This window comes from Empidonax traillii, unplaced genomic scaffold (assembly GCF_003031625.1).
Source record: "Empidonax traillii isolate 1590-97213 ecotype Southwest subspecies unplaced genomic scaffold, ASM303162v1 scaffold168:size1726349, whole genome shotgun sequence".
In the NCBI taxonomy this organism is placed as follows: domain Eukaryota; kingdom Metazoa; phylum Chordata; class Aves; order Passeriformes; family Tyrannidae; genus Empidonax; species Empidonax traillii.
In genome coordinates this window covers 323541-347108 of record NW_020955361.1, presented here as the reverse complement: position 1 = coordinate 347108, position 23568 = coordinate 323541, and the positions used below count along the sequence as shown (strand labels likewise).

Below are 23568 nucleotides of genomic sequence, written 5' to 3'. Positions count from 1 at the left end.
ACCGGCTTTGGCACTCAAGGGGGACATCCCAGGTAATGGGCAGCTTTGCTTGGGATGATTCACCCTCCCACCTTGTGTGTTGCTCCAGGTAGAAACATTCCCCATGAATCAGCTGTGCAGGTCTGACTGAACTCAAGGGCTGGCATTCTGTTCCTCAGCAGTAAAGCGTTCACAGCACAAGTGTGACAGGCCCCAGTAGTAGCTTTGACATCTCCAGCAGCAGAAAGGACTGGTGAAATTGCCTCAGAAGAGCTCACAGTCTCACTTGCCAAGCCTAGTGCCTAAAGTGTAGCCTAGTTCGCTCTCTCAGTGGAAAGCAAATAGAAAAATCATTTTCGCAGTGCCCAGCAATGTTTATCTTCCAGGTTGGCTGGCCTGCAGTGACATTAGGGTCCCCAGAGCTTCTGAACTTAATCATTTCCAGTTGCTGCTTGCCTGCTTGAAGCGGACCTAGTCCACCCTCCACTGTGTTCCTCCTGCCAGTCACTATGGGAACAGCAATCAAAGCTCATATTTATGGCTCTGTAGATGTCCGAGGTCACAGAGCACGGGTCTAGAGGGAACAATTAAAACAGACCTGTCCAGTTATATCTCCTTAAGCTCTCCCCACATTACACCTCTAACTAGAGCAGTAAAGTTAAAGCAGCATGACTGGCAGGACGTAGCTGCTTTATAGAATATACCCTTTAGAGAGATACAGATACTCAGGATGCTGTGGAAGTGTACTTGGAGTGAAGTCAGCATCACCGGATAAAACCTGCCCCCAGGTTCAACTCCTCATTCCAGCTGGCAGAGCTGTGCCCTGCCAGAGCCAGCCATGCCCAGCAGCCTTGGGCAGAATTTCCCACTGAAGGAGCCCATCTCTCTGCAGGCTGCAGGAAGGCAACTCCTGCCTCATCCACCATGGATGCCGCTGGGATGAAGTTGTTTGAACTCTTTTGAAGTGGCAGAGTGTGTTTATTCTGGTTTGGGGGGTTGTGTGGTTTTGCCGGTTTTGCCCTGGGTGCTCCTTTACTGTCATCACCTATCCACTAAAAATTGCAAATGTGCATTTGTAGGGTAACAGCAAGTGTTGTTTATACCTGGTGACTTACTCTATAGCAGGAAACAGGAGAGAAAAAGCAGACTGCAGAAATAATTGAAATGAGATGGAGGGAAGAGCTGCAGTGAACCTAATATCTGAGGAACAGAGAAGCAATTCTTTGGCAATTTCCAGGTTTTGTAAGAGGCAGCTGTCTCTTCCTGTTTAATCCAGGGTCATGTTCTATTGAGGGGCCTATGTGATGGGACTCATGATCCCATTGTCCGTGTTTTATTTAGTCTAGGCCTGAAATAGGTTCCTTTCCTTGAGTGTTAATGTGGTTTGTTACATAGGAATGAAAATGATTTAGGCCAGAAGATGCAGCAGCAGATACCACGAGAGGGTGAGAGAGAGTTACCTCCTTTACATGCAATGGGCACAGAAAGATGCAACACTAGAATTTTAGAAACAGGCCAGCAGGCATGTAAATATTTTTACAAACTCCTGGCTTTTTTAATGGTCTTTTTATGTTAAAGATAGTTCCTTTCAATTCACAGCTAATGGGCTTTGGGTAACCAGGGTATGTTTGGCTAATATTTTCTTACATAGGCTTAGTTCTGGAATGCTGTAGACGGAACAAGTTCTTGCAGTGGATAATGCTGTGTAGACAAAGCTGTGTCCCAAGTAAACAAGAAAAGACAACAGGAGAGCAGGCACCACCTGCTGAAATGGGCTCTCTGGTGCTGTGCATTGGGGCAGGGGCTGAGGCAGGAGAAAACCCAGGTGGACTCCCAGGCCACTGCCTCTCCACCACTTCTAAATTGCATTGAAAAACCAATACTGACTGCCACAGAACATTGGGATGCTGGAATGGTGCATGGGCATGGGAACAGCAGCTCCAAAAATACTGAAGTTTCCATTTTGAAGCTTTGGTCTGGCAGGATTAAACAGTTTCCTGGCAAGTTGATGTACAGCCGTAGGGTGGGGTTGAGGTTCTTCACTCTTCCTGTTTGGATCTAACTTGAAAAGTTGCATTTGATGTCTGGACAACCTTAAAGTCTGATTGTGAAAAAATGAAAGAAAACACTGGAAACATCCGTATCATCAGTGCTGGAAAAGGGGAATGGGAAGTAACCGACTTCACGTGGCCCTCCCTGCTGAGGAAATTTCTCTGAAGGAAATTTTCTACTGTGTCTCTCTGTTACAGATATGCAGATTTTCTGAGCTCTATATGGTAGGCTTGATATTCAGTGTCAAAACAAGAGATCTGTTAGGCTGACTCATTCCCGTGTTTTATCCCAGCAGTGGCACTGGGTAACGTTGGCAAGTGGGGGGCATGACTCAAATGGTCTCATTTCCTTGGGGCCACAAAGTGAGGACTGGATTCATTGTTCTGGAACTGGAATTAACCACTCCTGGCTGCTGGGACACAGGGGTGTTACAGGGAATGCTGAGATTGGTGTTCTCTGTACTGGGGGGTGACAGACCAGCCTTGGCACGCAGCACTTCTCTGCTGTGGGGAGCAGGTGACATTTGCAAACCTGGCAGACTGGCAGTTTTGAGTGGTAGAAATCAGGACATCTCACATGCTTTGCTTCAAAGAACAGAAACACACCAGCATTTTAAAGAGCAGGGAAGACACATACTCTTAACTCCGTCCCTTCCCATCTCAATGGTGTCTTTGGTTACTGACACAGAGGAAGGCCATGGTAGTAATTTTGACCTGAAAGGTTTTAGAAGTGGTGGCCACCTATAGCAAATTGTCCAGATTCCATGTGCACTGGAGAAACCTAAACAGAGTTAAGTTCTTGCCTGTTTTATTTTTCCTCCTGTTACTTGCCAAGCAGACAATGAATAGTGTTGCTCACTGCTGGGACCACAAGGGTGCAGGCAATTCAGAAAAAGCTAGAAAGTCTAGGGAAAAAGACATACCTTGCAGCTTTGGCTTTATCACACTGCTGTGTTGGGGAGAATTACTCCTCCTGGGCTATGTTGAGGCATCCCCTCCACTGCTGCACTGCAGTGAACCCAGGGACCACTGAGTGCACTCACCCATGGTCACAAAGGCTGTTCATCCTGTGGCTGGAATTTCAATTCAACCACAAGGCCAGTTCTTCTACCTGCCGGACTTTTTAAAATCAAAATAAAATAGGGTAACATGAAATGAAAATCCCAGACAAAAAAACCCTGTTTCTAGGAAGGAGTTATGCCACTGAGTGGTACAGCGGCATTTCTGACATCAGTTCTTTTTTTTTTAATCCGTTTCATTTCACCTCCATTTGACCTCTTACATTAGTAACTAGAATTGTCTCTTTCTTATCTGCTGAGGAGACATATAAGGCAGGTTATTACAGTCAAAACTCAGACTTACCCAAGGAAAGATGGAAGGAACTTTGTGGAAGTCAAGAAATGTTGAACATATTCTCACTTTGCTGTGGTTGGCCCAAGGAGCAGGAGAGCAGATTTCTGTACCTTAAAATAAACAAGGTCAACCACCTACAGCATGGATGCCATCAATAGCATCAGGGCACTTATCAAATAGCATAAGGAGAAGCAACTGAAGGAATCAGAGCTTCTTGAGACACAAACCTGTGAGCAACAGGGTTTCCTAGCTCCCAGTTCTCACCAGGTGAAGCAGGACAGGCATGTTCCTCCCCTTAGTAAAGGTGGGTTCATGCCAATAGGGTCATGTCCCAGTATGTGCTGAACTGTCAACACCAGGTTCAGTGTCTCTTGTAGTTAAGGAAAATATCATCTAGCATATCTCTCTTGAAAGATTGCCAAACCTTACTTTAAAGTGCATGTTTTACTCAAGAGTGATTATATGCAAAAGATAAACAGAAAACAGTTTTGGTTTTAGATGAAGATATATTGATGCTAAGAATTTGAAAATATCCTATTCCCTGAATTAAAGTAGTCCCTTTGGAGACATCTCTATACTCTCTTTTTCAGCAAGTTGGGCTTTTTTTTTTTCTCTGATCTCTTTCTCTCTTTCTGCTCCTTTCCTCTCTCCACCCACCCACACAATTCCTTTATTTTCTTCTCTGCGCCATTTCCCAACCTATTTTCTTTTGCATATTTGAAAGCAAGAAATTAGTTGAAAATCTCAAATGGCTGTAAGATTTTCAGTACTACACTATCAAAGAGCTTTGAGTCTGACTTCCTCAAACACTCCTCCACCTTCCTATTGCCTTTCCAAACTCCTCTGTGCTGATAAAGTACAAGGAGGAGCACTGGGCCCCTCTCACAGTCCCTGTCCTTGGTGGCCTGACCAGTCCTTGGCTTTGTCTTAGTGTTACTCCAAAAGCAAGGCAGTGACCAAATGGTCTGCAGGGTGAAACACATCCCTAACTCTGAGCAGGAGCCAGCACATTTGAAAAGAAGGTGGTGCAGTATTGTTGCATGATAATGGGCTGGATTTGAGGAGTCTGGATCCTTTCTGTGACCTTACACATGCAGACGTACAACCATATTGCTGGTGAAAATTGTGACTGTGAAAGGGGCCACAACTTCCGCATATGCATCCTTCTACATTTACAATTTATGCGTATTTACCATTTCTTAAAGTGTACTGGGGACAGAAAATGGTACATCTTCTGCATAAAAATGGAAAATAACTGCAAACCTGTTATATACTCTATATACCTCTGATCAGAGGGGGAAAAATGACTACAGATTTGTGGTTGACAGGCTTCAGAAAAGGTTCAACAGAGTGTGAAAATTGACATTTAGCAAATAACAATTCAGCCTTCATTTTTTGTGAAGCTGCTTGAAATAAACGGCAGGTTTTAAACAAAATGTTTGGTCAGTTGTTATATTGGATGTTGCTTGTCTCATTACTGCAGTTAATTAAAAGGGGGGACAATAAGTCAAAGCCAGAGTCAATAAGTTTGTTAATAAAGATTTAATTTGGTGGAATCATTATAAATTGACTGTACAATGAATGGATGTACCACAGGAATGTGAGTGTCTGAAGGTCTATAAATGGGTTTTCAGAAATAGCCATCAGGTTGTAGCCAATTTGTCATGCTAAATAAGCTCTTCAAATCCACTTAGGCAAGTGTGTACATGTTTCCAAAGGGTATCACCACTGAGTATATGATGCATACAGACACACCTTTTTTTTCCAGCAGGTTTTTAATTCTACCATTTGAAATCCTTTTCAGCTTTGTTCTCTCTATATTTCTCATTGTAAGTGATTTACTGTTAACTGCAGTCTTTTTAGAAGGAATAGAATAAATCACAGGAGAAGAGAAAGAGTAAATCATCACTGCAGAAAGTGCTGTAAGCTGAACCTGTGAGCTATCCACGTGAGATTGTAATCCATCTGACCCTTTTCCTTTATGGCTGACCAAACAGCAGGTAAAAATCCCATGACAGACAAACTTCAAAAAGAATTTTAGAATGAAAATCTAGACCAACATTTCTTCTCTTCATCAAGCAGTTCTGATGCAGAAGACTGCATGCAAAGTGCTGATGATAATGACTGCAACATTTGCATAGCACTGCACCCCTGCCATTAATCCTCTCATTCGAGTATGCTGGGTTATCATAGGAAAGTGATTTCTCTGTCAGTGATGACATGCTGGTCTGCTCCTCAGGATTATTTAACACCCTGAAAAACAGAAGGATAAGATAAAAAAATTACATCATTCTGCCTTCTTCCAAAGTAGAGCAGTAGATCAAACCATGAAAGTAGTGGAGGGTTGGTCCAAATTGACCCAGTGGTCAGCCACTGACTGCACGTGACACCCCAAAGTAGAGCACCATGTAATGTCTAAGTTAATAAATACTATATGGATTAATCCAGCAAGTTTTAGCTGACTCAGGTATCCATCTTTACGTTGGGATTTTTTAGGCCAACACAGGTGGCTTTTTTCCTCCTGACACCACCCACAAGCCAGTATAAACTTCAGGAAAAAGCCGATTTAAGCCTGAACTGTTCCCTCCAGGACAGCATTGCTCTCTCTGCTCCAGTGGCTCAGGGTTGCCTTGAGATTTGGGGGCCCTACACACCTCCCTTGGGTTGTGTTCTTCTCCTCCATGTTCATGATGGCAGCACTTTGTTAGCAAATGGTGTCAGTGGCCCCGAGGAAGAGCCGCAACACTTGATTTCTATTTCTTCTTCTCCTCCCTGGCACAGTGACAGTGCACAAGATAATACCCAATCTTAGCAGCCTCTCCTGTAATTCTGCTTGAAAGGGTTTCTTCCAATTTATGCCTTTTAATTAGAAGCTTTCAACCTATAATTAGAAACTTACACCAGCCCAACCTTTGTTTCTTAAAAAATGTGTTTGTGGTTTAGGCAATTATGGTAACATGAAAAGTAATTATTTGCCGCTGCATGAGACATGAACATGGTCATTAATGCACCCAACAGGAGGAGGATTTTATTTTGTTTCTATTTATTTTAATTTAATGCAATAAGTTGCATAGTGAAATATATCAGGCAAGCAAAAGAATACGTGGTTTAGGTGGTAGATCAGGCCTGCCTTACTCTGAGTCTGTTTGTTTGCCATGCTGGGAGTGTAGGGAGGCTGTGGTCAGTGGGATGAGAGGCAGAACCACGCTGCAGCCCCAAGCTCTCTGGTTAGCCATGAAGGAATTTCCAGACCATTACTTAAGCAGTTTTGACCCAGACTATGTAACTTGTGACAAGAGACATTTAGTGGTGAGGTTTTCGTAATAAAATTAATTACTGGCTCTTAATGCCAGCCAGTGTCATCAACAGCAGCACTATGCCTTAGCTGGAGCTCAGCCTGCTCTGTGATAATGTTATTTACTGTCCCACTTCTGACCATGCCAAGAGAAGGGGCATCTGTCCTTGGCTTTCCTCCAGCCAGAGCTTAATCTGCTTCTATATAATGTCTCATATGGCTGTTTACTGTCAGAGATCATCCTGGAATGGTTTGGGTTAGAAGGGAAGTTAAGGCTGAAAGATGGAGCACCACAGGATGGAGGTAATCCTGTGGCCAGCTCACTGCTCAGGTGTGTCAGGCACAGTGGGGTTTCAGAACAAGACCAATCTACTCACAATCCACCAGGTCGGAGGAGAGTGAAGTTGCAGTCATCTCTACACTTGAAATAGGAATAATTCTTTTAGTATCCCTGAATCCCTTCCCTGGGCACTTAAACACATTACCTTCTTTAACCACATGTGCATTTGCCACACATCATGTTCAGCTATCTCCCAATTTCTATGATAATTTCCTTCCTTGATTTATAAGCAACAGAATTTTTTAATTATCCAGATGATTTTAATTTTCTCAGCCATACCTCCACTTCGTTAAACATTAATCTTGTACCTTTTTCTTAGACAGTCTCTGCCCTTCATTAGTTCTCCAGTTCATAATGAAACTAGATCTCAGTAGTATTACACACTCATTTTTCTCCCTAGATTAATTTGATATCTTTTGTTTGATCTCAAACAAACATTTAGGACAACTTTACCAAATTACCTTGTGTTCAGCAATTCCCAGGCTGTAGCACGGTAGGCAATCAATTGTATTTTGACTTTCCTGTGCTTTCCTAGTTTTGGTGCTTTTGAGTGCTCTGAGCTCAGCTAGTGCAAAGGGTGCTGGAAGTTTACAGTGGGGTTTGCAGTGTGGTGGGAGGAACCATATGTTTGATCTTTTCCTCTTGCTGAGGAATGGCATTTTTTTTGAGGTAAAATGAGAGCTGGCTCCCACCTGCTTGGTTCTGCAAGCCGGTACCATACCTACAAACTCCTCTGGTTCCTCATGTGTCTAGACCCTTTCAAGGGTAATTCATATTACTTTCTCAATTCCTTTTTAACCTTCTCTTGACTCATCTTCGTATAAAATCTCTTCAGCATCTGTGCTGCCCAAATATAGAGAAGAAAACTCGTTGCACCCCTTGCCATTTGAACCAGACTTATCTCCAGCTCAATTAGAAAACTGTAATTTCCAATAAAGCATCATTAGACCTCTGCACCTGCCAGCTCTCTGACAGATTTAACTGGATTTTACTTGGGAATTAACCATCATTTGTGGATGGTAGCTGAAAGAATTTTCATTCATTATTCGCATTGGGAATTACATGAGGCTTTGGACCCCCAGCCACAACAATCTGTTTCAGAGCACGGCTGCACTGGAATTGTCACTTATTAGATTTGCAGAATAAACACTGGAAACTGAATGGTGATAGTGTCAAACTAACCAGTATTTACAGCAATAGGCAGGATGTACAATTGGATGACATGATAATAATATATTCTTGTTTACTTCCGTAATTAATGTTCCTAAAAAAAATACCCTGGAAAGCTTCCATAAACAAGATTTATTTCTGTTGATTGAGACTGTAATCAGATGTCCCTATTCAAACAGTAATTGGCGTGCTTCATTAACATGTAATTGAAAACAAGATTTATGTCAATGCTAAGCAATAAGTAACAGGGATACATATTTTCTTATTAGTGATGGTCTCTTCTGTAAGCTCTCAGAGTACTTGCTGCTTTTTTATTGTGCCATTTAGGTCATGTTTTCTCAAAATCATGGTGTCTTGAAAAAAGACATTGAGCATTTTAACCTCTCATTCTGATGTACCAAGGCCAACTCCATTTTTTTCTCTTTCCTGTTTTACATTAGACTCACTGTTCTTGCCATATTTTAGTCTATGTTGTTCTCATGAAATGGCAGTACCAGCAGGAAGAAAATCTAGTGATGAAGGGCAGAGCTCAGGACAGAGCCTTTTGCTCTTTGGGAGATGACAAAACTTTGCTTGAACTTACGTTCACCTGAGGGTTTTACCAGATCAGTCCAGGCTTAACCTGTTGTTCCTCCTCCCAAATTTTTTTTCTGTTCCAATACAAGCAAAGGTAAGACAAATTAAAAAAAAAATTATATATAAAAAAAAAGGTGTTTAAAAGCATTCCAGAAATAGAAACTAAGCATGCTTCCTTTGCAATTCAGTAAAACCTAATTAACTTACAGTTAATAGTGAGAAAAGCATTGTGGGGGTTTTTTTCTTACGAGTAGATATATATAAGATAACACACAAATAATGAAGTCAGAAGTGTAAGTCACTGCGAGTGGCTGATCCCATTGATTTCATTGAAACAAGGGAGTTAAATCTGAAAACAAATTTCTGCCCGAGATACTGGTTCATTACCAGCAAATTGATGGAGCTCCATGTTTACTTGCCAGCGTAATTTGCCAGTTGTATGAGAGATAAGCAGGCACAGTGGTAACATTGGTTAATTTTATGCTCAACGTGAATCTTATAGCTGGTCAGATGGATACCATAAGAAATAATTAGAGTCATTAGAAGTAATGGGCTACAGCTGCAGTAATACATGCTCTATTCTCAGTCCAGAGGTTTCTGTGCAAAATTAAATTAGCTCCTGTTACCACACTGTTGCATCATATGCTCCTCACCTCCTGAGTGTAGATTTCTCTATCCATTCCCATACTGCAAGCAATGTTTGTGCCCCACACAGAAAAATCCCCTACTGGGGTCAAGAAATTCTGAACACATTAACTGCTTTTACATTTTGAAGATCTCCCTCCTCTACTGCCTTTGGTACAGTTTGCAAGTCCAGTTTGCTTTGAAGCTGGACCTGAGCAAATTTTTACCCCTAAAGTATTTGCAATGAATTTTACTTGTTAATGAAATTATGTCCACTTTACTGGAAGCACATCAGCAGCCCCCAGCTGCTGATACTGCCCTTACATCTTTAATACCCTTTTTTCTCCACAAATTCAAAAGGCTGTTCGTAACAGTAAGGAAAATGCTGCATTATCCTGGAGGGGATGAGGGGAGGGACAAAAAGGAAATAGATCCCATGGTATTGGAGTGATTAATGTGACTGTTTATGATGAAGGAAATGAAAACTAGAAATCTGTGTAAGTAATGGTCTTTCCAAGTGAATAACTTTCACTGGAACCACAATACAAACCCATATGCTGATCTCCTTTAAATTACTGCTTAAGTTTCCAAAGCAAAGCAGGGGTGACACTGAAAATTTTTCCTCCCTTGTGGATTCTGAGGAGCACAGATTTTCCGGCAATAGCAGGAGAGGGGTTCATTGCGAGATGCACACATGCCATCACCTCTCTTTAAAATGTGAGGTGCTTTGGTGATAGGTTTGAGTAGAAGGGCTTCAGAGGCATGTGTAGCACTGTCCATCAAGCCTGGAGAGCTGGAGCAAGGCTTCCCCTGCATACATCATCCCCCACACTGACACGCAGGCTGAGTGTGCTCAGTGGGAGGAACAGGACCAAAGTATTTTTCATGAAGATATGAGCCTAATACTGCAGATTGGAAGGATCAGTTATCCACCTGCCAGCCATCTCAATCTCTGGCAATAGTACTTCCCTGGCCTCAGTTATTACAGTACGTAACTGCTTCACAAGCAATAATATATTTATCTTTTCATCCTCCCTATGGAGATGAAAAGTGCCATTACCTCTGTTGCAGAACTAAGAGCTGAGATTAAGGGTCAGATTTGTTATAGCATTTAGGTGCTCAGTGAGATTTTCAAGAGTACTTAATACCCATTGTAATAACTGGAACCTGGGAACGTTGATAGTTCTGAAAACCCTGTTACTTGTGTCTTTTTGTTTAAAAGTTTGTACTTTAGGGACACCCTGGAGTCCATAGGAGTGGTTCCTGTGTTTTGGGTAGTCACCCAGACTGTTCTGTTCATCCATCTACTAGGAGACTGTAGGTGAGACATGAGAAATTTTGTGGCAGTAGCTTATCTCAGTCCTGAATTCCATAAGCTGTAACTCTGTGGATAGCAGTGCCCAGATCTGTGAGAGAGGTCAAAATCCAGTCCTGCAAATACTGGAGCAAAAATAAGCAGCACCCATGGTCAATAAAAAGGGCTTATGTGCCAATTGCTGGGATGGAAAATTCAAGAGCAGGAGCAAATAATGAAACAATCTATATTCATGCAGCCACCTTTCCAGCCTACTGCTCTAAGTACGGGCTTACACCTAACTGGGAGATGGGAATCCTACTAAAAGCTCCAGAGGATCACACTGGAAAACAAATGTTGATTTTGAACAAATTATCTGTTCATCGCTAAATCATTTTCTTTCATTATTAGTCTCCAAATTGGTTCTGCTCTGGAAGGCAGAATTAGGTTTAAAAGCAGAGTGTGTCTTAAACACTTGCTTCAAATGAAAGTATTCAGTAAACATTACTCAAAGCCCCAGAGCATAAACTCCTCAACTGCTTTCTCTGGCTTTGCATAGATTTTGAAGCTCCTGGTCTGGGGACACGTGTTTCAGGGATTCATTTGGGATATCAGAAAATAATCAAATTAAATTCCTTACAATCATATGCCCCTCAAATGCCAAGGAAACACGTTTTTAAGACCTTTCTATCCTCCTTTACAGTAGCATAAATTGGCACAAAAGTCCCATGCAAACAGATGGACTTACACCAATATCAAACATGGAGGAGAGTGAAGAGTCAGGCTCCAAACAAGTAGGCATGTGGGCTGCAGCCCAAATTTTTCATTATTTTAAGAACTGCACTTTGCTTTTACAGTACTTGCACTCATTTCCGTAGTTTTACGGTTCTAAAAAATTCCTTGAGCTTCAAAATTTTATTTTTAGTATTAAAGGGTTGGGTTTGGGCTGATTCAGTATGTCAGCAAGATTGATTCATTTAAGATGATGGAGTGAGGGTCAGCTCAGCAAGGTGGGTGATTGAGCAGCAGCAAAGACCCAGAGTTGTTGTGTATTTGTCCCATGTCACACTGTGAGGAGGTGCTTGAGAGGGTCTTTTGTGCCTCCATGAGCCAAGAAGCCCTGCACGGATTAGAATGTGTCTAAAATCAATAAGCTTTCATCAGTGCTGTTATTCTGCCTGTTGGTTTTCATCGGGTGGAGGAGGGAGAATGACTCTTTCACTTTGTTAGATGTGACAAGAGGATAAAACTTTGGGAAGATGTTATCTTGTACACTCCATATCTTTGGTAGCTTATTCAAAGCACACGTTTAACTCAGTTTGATGTTTGTGGGATCTGTGTGCATAAGGAAAGAGAGGCAAGAAGGTCCTCTATTTATCCTCCCCCACCATGAAAAGACATTCACCAATTTCCATTAAAGGTTTAGGACTGGGAGGCTGCTCCAGTAGGAGCAGGACTTGAGTGCTGCTGCTGCTGCTGCTGCAAAGGAGCATGTTTTTACTGTGTGGCCTGAACACTGTTTTGCACTCACAAGATTTATTTCTCAGTTGGTAGAAGAGCTACAAGATTAACACATGAACAAATACACTGAGACAGCCAGGACATCAAAGAAATTGGAGAGTCACTAAAATGTTGGAGAGCTGAAGAGTCACCTGGCCGTGTTCTTAGGAATAAGAACATCTTATCCTCAGATTAGCTCAGCTCTCTTGGGGTTTGGACACATCCTCTGGTGAATTTAGCTACAGTGACTCAAGACATAACTGGCCCCAGCTCTCTGCTGCTCCTCCTGAGGGTCCTGCTGTGGAGCAGAGGTGGCAGGAGGGAATGTGTGCCTGCCTTTCAGCCACTGCAGCACAGATCTGGGGGCTTAGTGCAAGCAGGTGGTCCTGCATTTTTCAGGGTAAACACCAGTCTGTGAGGTGTCTCTGTGTTAAGGGTGACAGCGTACTGCGTTCCTGGGCAGAAATCTCCAGGGAAAATGTGGGTCAGACAGTGTGTTAAGCCACCCTAACAAAAGCCACCAGAGTTCATGTGTCAGAGCCCTACAGCTGCGCTCTGTGACCTTTTACCATGAGGAAATTCTAACTGATATTGGAAAGGCAGCTATTGCAATTGGGAGGTCAGAGGGAATCATATCCCAGGTAGCACTATTTAATGGCAATCACTCTTTGCAAGCTTTTTCTCCTCCATGCAATCTGCAATTCAATGAGGCGGGGAAAAAAGTAACAACAGTCTTAACCTTGGGTTCCTCATACAGGAACCAGGCAAGGGGTGATACGAGTGAAAGGTTTATGTAAAATGTAGCTTCCTTGCAGACAACAAAAAGCAGCTCAGAAGAACTGAGCAGAGGCTGATAACCATGAGACCACGCTCATTCCTGTATATGCCTCCGTTGTTCCCTGAAATTTAGATTTAGTTTAAGTCAGACAGGAAATTATGCAGGAATTTGGGGGTCTTGAGGAAAGTTGTTCAAAAAGCAGCAGTATGAAACCAACAAAAAGAGGGAAAGTCATAACTTGATAAGTGCCACACAGAGAGAGCTGTGTACCTTTGCTTTATTGAGCTGTTGGCTGCAATAAATACAGCTGAATTCCCTCAGTCTCCCATAATGCTGTCTCAGTACCAGCAGGAGTTCGTTTAAGAATACACTTACTTGCACAAATGATTATATATAGGAAGAGCAGAGAAACAGCTGATTCAAGCAAACCCTGAGAGCTGGCCTAGTGAACTGGGGGTGGTGGTGGGCTGCCCCTGCTTCGCTTTGGTCAGTGCTGGCAGCTCAGAGCAGGCAAAGCAGAGGAGCTTCTGTTCCTGCTTCACCTGAGGGGATCATAGTCTGTGATGGTACAGTAAATAAATGGTGATAAAATCAACTAGAGAGGCTATTCCCAAAGAGGGAGAATTGTTTTTTTATTATTTTCAATACAGAAAGTAATGAGACTGTATTACAAAGAAGAGAAGAGACAGGTATAAACCAAGACCTAACAATGGATAATCAACAAGGAAGACTGAATCTTGCACTTCTGCATCTTACAGCATTAACCCCAATTGCCTGAAGTGAAAGGCTTGGCTGTGTTACAGTGCTCTAACAGGGTTGTCAGATCCCTGTGCAGTGTGTCCATGGTTAGGAGGAGCTGAAGCACTGCAGAGCACATGGTCATGAGCCTAGGACTAGAGACCACAAAGTTTGGGGTCTTCAGCCTGATTGTTTTAATCTATTTCCTTGTGTCTTCAAACCCTTTCAAATCTCACATTACAGGAAGTCAGGAGGACTAATTTATTCCTGCTTGAACAGTTGTTTGAGGAAGAGAAGCACTTGCACTCTCTGTGTAGACAGCTTTGCTGATATTCCCCGGTAGCACTGATTAGTTAGAAAACTCCACCAGAAATAAGAGCGAGCTGATCATGGGGGCAGCTTTATTGCACCTTGTGTCTTGACCCAGCAGAGAAAAGCTGACATAAAACATTAGTAGGTCAGATTTGTGCTGTGTTTTACCTCATTGTGCATGAATTCTTTCCTCTGACTAAAGCAGGCGTGGGTCTGAGCATCAGTAGGTCCTGAGGAGCAATGCAGGGCAGCAGTTGGCTGCCTGAGACTGAGCACGAATGTTCAACCCACCAGGCTCTGTGACCCCTCTGTGTTCCAGGCTGGAGTCTCCCACGCGCGCGCTGGTGATGGAGGCTCCGAAAGGCATCGAGATCAACGCCGAGGCCGGCAGCTTGAAAGCCACGTGCAGGACAGAGCTCAGGCTGGAATCCAAAGATGGAGAGGTAAGCGAAGCACATCCAGCCCTGCAGCAAAACCAGGCCAAGCCACGGATCTCCCGCATGTCTGTAGCCTCCGAGGTTACCGAGCCACGGTGTTTGAAGTGCTGGTGTGAAGGCCCAGGTGCAGCAGGCTTTCCTATCTTTATTTCTGCTGTGATTGAACACATCACATGCAAATGGGACTCACTCTGTGGCAAGGGCTGATTCATTATTTTTAAAGTGCGTGGATAATAGCATCTGTTGTTCCAGCAGATTTATGCAGCTGTAAAATACACAGTGCTCCTAAATTCTTTGTTCCCTTGTCACTTTAAAACAAGATTTACTTTGCCAACGTAATTAAATCTTTTATCATACATTTTTCTATAAGAAGAGCTTAATTCACCGGTATTGATCTGAAAAGCTTTTGTAGTAGATGTTTCATTTTGGAAAGAAAGGACACATTAGGAAACACAAGTTGTTACACTGGGGAAAATTCCAAAGGGGAACTGTTCACCTCATGCTGTTTTGTATGGAGAAATTCAGGTCTGTTATAGCATTTAAGTTATTTTTAATATACACAAAAGTGTTAGATATACATAAATTTAAAGTATACATTGAAGTCAGTGCTGTGAACCTGCAAGCATAACCGGCAATGGGGTCACAGTGACAGAACTCCTGGTGGAGGAGAAGGGGTCTTTGGAGGTGAATCATAACACCCATCACCTTGCAGTGGGGATTACCCCAAGCTCGGGTTGGGGAACCCAAATGTGGAGGTGCCCTGGGAAGCCACAAGCCAAGGACACACAGTGGGTAGATTAGCAGAAACAAACTGGAGGTCGCAGGTGACTCATGGTAAAGGCAGATAATGTGCTTACTCAGTTTTATATCAGACTTCCCCATCTCAATACACTTGCTTACCCATTTTTTGTAGCAACTGAGTTGACTGAAGGAAGCTTCTTTAAACACAGCATCAAAAATAACAGCTCTCTGCTAATTCTCTCTCCTTTTTTTTTTTTTTTTTCCTCTCTCTCCCCCCACCTCCGGCTTCAGATAACGTTGAATTCTGCAAAAATCAAACTACCTAACTTGCCTCAAGGATCTTCCTCTTCTGCAGGGTCCAGGCAAAAAATCTACGAGCTCTGTGTGTGTCCCAATGGGAGGTTATTCCTGTCTCAGGCAGGCAGTAGCTCGACCTGCCAGATAAATACAAGCGTCTGCCTTTGAGAGACAATTTGCAGTGGGGCATCGCAGGCAGCACAAAAGCCAGTTCTGGTCTCACAGATCTCAGCTGCCAACTATTTTTACTAGAACACAGAAAGCCTATCAAAGACTTTTTTTGTGTGTGCGCGCGCGTGTGTGTGAATATATATATAAAAATATATATATAAAAAATATATATATCCTCTGTGTAAAATGATGTTTCAGTACAAGGAATCCCAGGGTGACCCTGTTACATTTGTGTAGCATTTCTCTTTCCCCCACCAAAATTTACTGGTACAATCTGATGAATTGGATCTGATGCTCCCCTGGACCCTTCTGTATTAATGCAGTGTCATGATCACCCCTCGTTTTTGATCATGTTCTCAGAGCAATGGGATTGCTGGCTGGTCAAGACCCTGGAACCCATGTAGACCCACCAACATACAAAGGGAAGAGAAGCATCTCTGATTATTTTTGCACCATTAAATCAGTGGCATGGGAAAAAAAGTAAATTAAAAACAAAACAACGAAATAGCCAGATGTGCTGTACTGATCACCTGCAGTCATCCAAGGTATCCGAAGTTAAAAACACTCTTTAATTATCACCCAAAGCATGGCTTCCTGTTGGGAGAGATGGATGCACTTGGCCAGTAGGAAAGTCCAGATCTTGCTGGAATAATCCATATGATTTTCTGAAGAGGTTCAACACTTGCCTGTGCATGGCCAAGGATGTCTTGTGCTATTCAGATGGGATGCATCAGCTCAAACACTGACATAAAGTTCATCCTTGTGCTAACAAAACTGCTGTTATATTTGGTCACTGGAAGAAAAAAAATTGTGAAAGTTGGACTACACAGAAAAATCCTGAACCTCCTCATTTAACAGGTGTCCTGGATGACCCTACACACGCTCCATTAGCACCTTCAATTCTGAACACATCTGGCGCAAAGGTGTGAAGATTTAAGATTTGGACATTGCCTAAATACCTATAGAAACAGAAAAAGTTACCTATCCTACCCTTAGAAACTGAGAAAATCATACAAATGAGGTGTATAATGCAGATGCTATGCCAGAATTTTTTTCCATCTTTCTTTTCAGGATGTACAGTCCAAGGCCACTTAGATTTGGTGGAGACTGCAAATATCAGAGATGCTGACAATGAAACAGACTTTTTTAGAGAATTTATAAAGATTTTGACAAAGCCAGATGACTAGAAAACAAGGGCTCTGGATGCTGTTTCCTCTAGAATTTGATCCCCCAAAACTGTGAATATTTTCATGTTTGCATTTTTCGCTATTTCAAAGTCTACGAGTCACTTACAGGCAGGATAAAACATGAAATCTGATCTGGTGACGTTCTTTCCACTGTTCAAATTTCAGAAAATAATAAGAGCCCAGATCATTGAATTCTGACCCATAATTGCATCGACAAGCATGTAAAAATCTTTGAAAAACAAATATACTAATTATGGCGAGAGTTTCCAAGTTGCCGTAAATCTCACGAGGACAGCAAGGTTTCTAAGACACTGAGATGCTTTTGAAATATTACTTCATGTGCAAATAAGACAGATCTGTGTCCATACCTAGTGATATCTAACCAAAGCTGGTGTTCTTCAAGCAATCTTCAGCATAAAATGCAGATGACAGAAATCTTTAGAATTAATTTAGCCCATTCCTTTTTTATAACTTTTCACATATTTTCTTGTGGTCTGGAGAGTACCAGGGTTTGATTTATTTATTATTTTTTAAAGAACAATTCTGGCTTAACCCAAAACTGATTGGACTCAAAGAGAAGATTTCTATGGAGTTTAGATTAGATATGTTGTTGCCTAACAAAGCAGCACTCCCGTAAAATTTACTCCCAAAAGAGGATTGAATAATTTACTTTTATCTTAGTAATGCTTTCCAGTGAATTAATGATTTCAAACTATTTGTTAATGAATGATTCCTGTAATTATTTTGTCTTGAGTCAACATTTGAATGCAAAGGGTCACCCAGGATAACAATTGTATTGGGACACAGGACTATACCATCTCTGTTCAAAGAGGGGAATTGTGCCTATGCCTTAAGTCAATGCACTCAGCAAGGAGAAGCACATCATATTTATCTTGTTATTAAAACTAGTTTATTTGGGGGGGAGGGACAGGAGGGTGTCTTGGGAACTGGTTGTGCAACTTAAAACAGATACTGATGAAATACATTAAGATTGTAGGGGCACCTAGAATGATACAGACTTTTTTTTTTTTTTTTTTTTTTTTTTTACCATGTTAAATATAGCAAAATACTGTGTATGTTACCTCTGGGACCACAACTGAAGTCCCATTCATAGTCCTACATTTACTGTAGAATTTTTTTCCCTGTTTCATTCATTACTGGTCACAAACCTCATAGCAAGCATGGCCCAATTCATAAACAAATCCTATGTGAGCAGTTGTGAAGACACGTGCTGCAGGAAGAGTTCCCTGTCCAGAAAAAAAGTAGCATCGATTTTCCCATCCCTGAGGGTATCCATGCTGGTGAGGAAGGCAGGGCTGAGCACAGGGACTGACCCAGCAGGGATGCTGCATCCTGATTTCTGTGCTCCATTCCGGAGACACCACTGGCTCAGTCATCATCTCCATGCACCCCCTGGCTGCTCTGATGAGGCTTTACATCCCAACAAATGAATTTTGAGTGACTGGTTTTCTCAGCTGGGGCTATTGGATGAGGTTATCACTTTCTTGTATCACAAAAGACATGAAACTCCTAAGGACACTCAGCCATCTATTGTGGTACGAATTTCTGCTGGGGAGTTGTTAGGAAAAGACCTGAACATCAGTGCCATCACTGCAGATGCTTCTCTGAGGTGAACAAAGGGTACCTTAATTGTGTCTACTCAAAGGAATTCCAGTTGTTTCAATATATTTTTAAATCATGTTTCCATCTTAAAAAACGTAAAATTATATTTTACATTGGAAGATGAGGAGTTGTTGCTAGAAAGATTGAACCCCTGTAGAGACTTGTAGATCATTTGAACCCTCATTGAATGAGTGAATCATTTGAGTTTTAGGACTGTGGTTTGGGTGATGCTGCCTGTGCTTGGGTTGGCCACATGATTAGTTCCTACTGTTCAGTGAGTGGCAAACTCAAATACAGGCTGGGCAGAGGATGGATCAAGAGCAGCCCTGAGGAGAAGGACTTGGGTTCTTGGTTGACAAGAAGCTCAACATGACCTGCAACGTGCAGTCACAGCCCAGAAAGCCAACTGTATCTTGGGCTGCATCAAAAGGAGTTAGGCCAGCAGGTCAGTGGAGGGGATTCTCAGCTCTTGTTTGACCTCACCTGGAGTGCCATGCCCAGCTCTGGGCCCCCAACATGGGAAGGACATGGACCTACTGGAGAGAGTCCAGAGGAGGCTACAAAGATGCTCAGAGGGCTGAAGCACCTCTGCTAGGGAGACAGGCTGAGAGATCTGAGGGTGTTCAGCCTGGAGAAGACCTTGGAGCTCTTTTCAGTGTCTAAAGGGTCTACAAGAGAGCTGGAGAGGGACTTTTTAAAGGGCAGGGAGTAATAGGACAAAGAGGCTTCAAACTGACAGAGGACAGGTTTAGATTAAATGTCAGGAAGGACTTCTTTATTGTGAGAGTGCTGAAGCCCTGGCACAGGTGGCCCAGCTAAGCTGTGGATGCCCCATTCCTGGAAGTGTCCAAGGCCAGGTTGGATGGGGCTTGGAGCAACTGGTCTAGTGGAAGGTGTCCCTGCCCATGGCAGGGGCTTGGAACAAGATGATCTTTAAGGTCCTTTCCAATCCAAACCATTCTGTGACTCTGTGGAACCACAGCAAACAGGACTGCGTGTCTCAGATCCCAGGGGAAAAAACAGGCATTTTGTTTAAAAAGCAGCACTTTAACACATCCAGCTATCTCACACTCCACAGTTTGTTGTTGAGGGCTGTTGTGGAGTGACTGACTCACCTGTTGGATGAGGCAAATGCACAAGAGTCCCTTTTCCTCCTGCCTTGCCCAGAAATCCCTCACAGTTGCTGTGCCTGTGTGGGTTGGTTTTTCCCTGAATCCATTTAAATCAGAGCTTCCCTGGCTGGAATTTCATCTAGGTGCTCTACCTACCACTGATAAGATGCCAAAACCAAACAAGGGTTTGTTGTTTCGTGGTGAATGAGGCCTGCAGTTTAGTTCAATTGAGCATTTGCTATCCGGGAAAGGGGTTTGTCTCAGAATCTGTTTAATTTTACCTCCCAATGCTAAACCAAGGCTGGATGTGAATTTGTTTCTGCTGAGATCAGGGGAAGAGATGTCAATGACTTCATGGCCTGAGCTGGGACAGGAGCTGGGTAGGTGACAACTGAGGGCACTGAGGGCAGTGGGAACACTGCCAGCCCTTGGGGCTGCTGCAGGTCCAAAGCAAACCCTGCACTGCAGCTGTGAGCACTAAAACCCCATCGAAATGCTAATCAGGGGACTGTGGCACTAATGTCAGTGTACCTTAGGCAACCATGCAGTGTTCAGAAATGCATTTATGTATTGTAGCTCTTAAATTCATAGGACTTCAGGACCTTGTCCAATTTGCTGTAAATGTGACATTTATGTAAAGGGTCAGAAGAATGACAGTGAGTACTGACCCATGACTGGTACCTTATCCATATGTAGTGTGTGACCATTCTGCTGTCATAGCTGAGTTAGGATGGTTCTTCTAAAGCAAAAAGACTTTGCTATTAGCAAAAGTAGAGGTCCTGATAATGACAATATATCTATATCCATTCTCCAAGTTTCTCTGTTGGGTTTTTTTATGGCTGTTGGTTTGTTTGGGTGTTTTATGCTTTTTGAAGCGTATTACCCAGTAGTCAGTGAAATGGGTGGCTAAAGAGTACAAAGAACTGTTAATAGTAAAGGAAGTCATCAAAAGGGGAAACCAGTAACTACCACAATATGTGTAAGGCCTCTCCTAAGTATTCATTTTTAGAAAACTACATATGTGGAAGAGTGGTTTGTATTTGGTTATCTCAGTCATGTGCTGTCAAACAGCTGCATTTTAAGAGGGTTTCTTTTTCCCCTTTTTTAAATTGCACAAACAAAAAAGTTGAGGGCATAAGACTAAAAACACCATCTGCAATATACAATATGGCAAAATGATGGTAAAATAGAATACCCTCCCTAGAAATTGCTCCAAGGTTAAAGAGAGATTCCAGTGGAACTTGGGGAGATGTCACATCATGCTAAATTTGCAAATACAAATCTTTTAAAGAAAGTTAGCTTTTGTAGGCACGAGATGGAGGCACACGTGCACACAAATACACACACACTCATATATACTTGTTTACAACAAAAGCCAATTTTCTTTATATTTGTTGGCTTTAAGTTTTCACATTGCAAAAGAGAGTAAACAAAGACCAAAGATTTCAAGAAATCCATCCCTCTCTGGTTGCCCTCACGCCTGAAATGCATTAACTTTAATGGTGCTTTTTTTTTTTTGAACTGCGAAGGAGAAATACAGGTGTGTCATAAAGCTGCATTTGAGAGAGTAAACTGGCAGGAAGGCTCTAACTTGGTTAATGGGGAGAGGAGGAAATAATGTGAAAAATCTTGAAATGTGTGCAGAGGACAAGGTTATCTGAAATTTGAAATGTGAAGAAATAGCCCAGAACCAAAAGAGATCATCCTGGGCTGGAAGTATAAATAAACTGAGTAAATGGTGCTGGCTGTTCACTTACCTCCACTTGAACATTAGCAGATCAGGAGCTCCAGTGGCTGCTCAGTGAAGAAGAGTAGAGGAGTAACTGCTGTAATGATTTCATTTTGGAAGTACATACAGTAAAAACAATATAGAAAAAAAAAAAAAAGTCAGAGGTTGTAGTCTTTTTTTATGGCTGACATTTTAAATTTTGAAATGTCATCATCCAGAATTCAACCCCAGCAACCACAGGATGTGTTCTTGCCAAGCTTTGCCAAGCCCTGCTTTGGTGCTTTTTAACGTGAAAATACCATCCTTTTTATTGCCCTGGCTGTTGAGGTGCATGATCCTGGCAAGACTTGCATTTTAACCTTTTTCCCTCAGTTCTGAAATTGCTGTGTAATGTTTGGGTAGCTGGTGTCCTGCTGCACCTGCACCTGTGTGCAGTGACCAGCAGCCCCCAAATCCACATCGTGTCACATCTCAGTCCCCACAGAACCCCAAAACTGGGTGTAGCAGTGGCACTATGGTGAAATTCAGGACTTTCAGGTCAATTCTGTGTGGCACTTGCTGTTTGCACAGCTCAAGTAGCCAAGTTTATGGCTGTGAGTGGAGCAAGGTTAAAAACACTGATGTGGTGCTGATATTATTCAGCTAAGAGTGGAGTAAATTAAACAAAGGCAGGTAGGAGTGAAAGGGAAGAAAAAGTGAGACATCACCCTAATCACAGTAATGCAGCCAACTTCTCTGTCTCTTTGCACTATTATACTTTAAACTAACAACATCCACTTTACTAAATACAGTAGCGATTATGCTTGATCTTTCATGGTGCACAGTGGAATTACTGTCACTGAAACCACTTACAGCTTGGGCTGTTCAAGATTGCTGGGGTGTTGTTTCCGTCCGCAATAACCACAGTGGCTTGGGGCTGGGATGGAAATTGTTGTAAATAGCTTGTATTTAGAAAGCTTTTAAGTCTGCTGTGGTTGAGAAGCCCTCAGTTATGCACATACAGCCCTGAAGGTTTATCATTTCATCCTCTCCTGTCCTGCCACTTGAACTGTATTGTGCCCTTGTGAAAAGCAACACACTGTATAAAGAATACAGGAAAAGCTGTAGGATTTTTATCTGAAATGAGAAGAAAATATAATCTTGGTGCACCACTGAGATTTCTCATCCAAGTCACTTTAAGCTAGGGGTGCAAGTCCCTTAAAAATTAATTTGCTGCAAGTGTAACTCCTGTGGGAAAGTTAGCACTGGTGTTGCTCCCAGGAAATGTCTCACTTTATTGCAGCTGGAAGCCAGGGGGTGGCTGGGGTTCTCTACCACCATTCAGTAGTGATGGGCTGCCTGTTCAGAGGAAGCCAGATTTCTGTTGAGGCAAATCCTCTCCACTGATTGAGCTTTTGTTAGCTTTTAAGTGGTATCAAAAAATAGGAAGGATACGTCCACTGTAATTGTATGTTTGCCTCACATTTAGTTGGTTAAAACTTTCTGCCAGGGAGAGAAAATATCAGAAGGAGAAATTTGTGTGAAAATGTTGTATTTACATTGTGCTACCAAATGCTTCAAATAAAACCATGCCACTTTAGTTAAACAGTCTTTTCTTCTGAGATTAAAAAGGACTCCTTGGAGCCTCTCATCGGGTCCTACCCAAATGGAAAGTCTTACCATTTCTAACATATTTGCCATTATAGGAACAATTCCATTGCAAAGCACAGGCCATGTGCATCTTTTCATGTAACAGGAATTTTAAATTGCATTGTACTCTCACATTTTTTCCCCATTCAAAGGCTTAAATGCCAATAGGAGATAAAGCACTCCGAAACCTGCTACTGCTAAATGCATTATTGCTTTCTAAAGCAATGTAGTTTCCTTGGTCTTTTAAAAATTTCCTCATAATGGAGTCCTTGAAATATCTTGAGGCAGGCTCACGCTGGAGAGCAAAAGAATAATTATTTGTGGGTGGTGCTATTTTTGTTGAAGCTTGGATTGAAAAAAATGTTGCTATCAGAGTTTCTCCCCACACTTACTTAGCTGCAAACACCACCACCCCCCAACCCCACGGCTAGATCTCTCTAGGGTGGCTGCCTTAGAGCAGGGAGTTACCTCCTGCACTAAACCACAGCCTGATAATTTTGTCTTCATCTAGGTCTTCCTCTGGGCTTGTGCACTTGATAACAATGCTGTCATGGACGTAACAGATAATAAAACTCTTCGGCAGTTTTAGTGATTTTAGAGATGATACAAATGATGTGTGTCTGCAGTCTGAG

General features: G+C 42.3%; 1 protein-coding gene across 4 annotated transcripts in view; it reads left to right on the top strand.

Annotated features, from left to right (window-relative positions):
- SGCD (sarcoglycan delta) overlaps window positions 1–18711 on the top strand; it is a 317255-nt gene extending 298544 nt beyond the window's left edge. For all 4 annotated transcript variants that reach the window (XM_027885572.1, XM_027885573.1, XM_027885571.1 and 1 more), the window contains exons 8-9: window positions 14330–14453; window positions 15480–18711. In XM_027885572.1, the coding sequence (XP_027741373.1) occupies window positions 14330–14453; window positions 15480–15653 (298 nt within the window). In that variant the 3' untranslated portion in view covers window positions 15654–18711. The remainder of the gene's footprint in view (window positions 1–14329; window positions 14454–15479) is intronic.
- Window positions 18712–23568: the final 4857 nt, after the last annotated feature.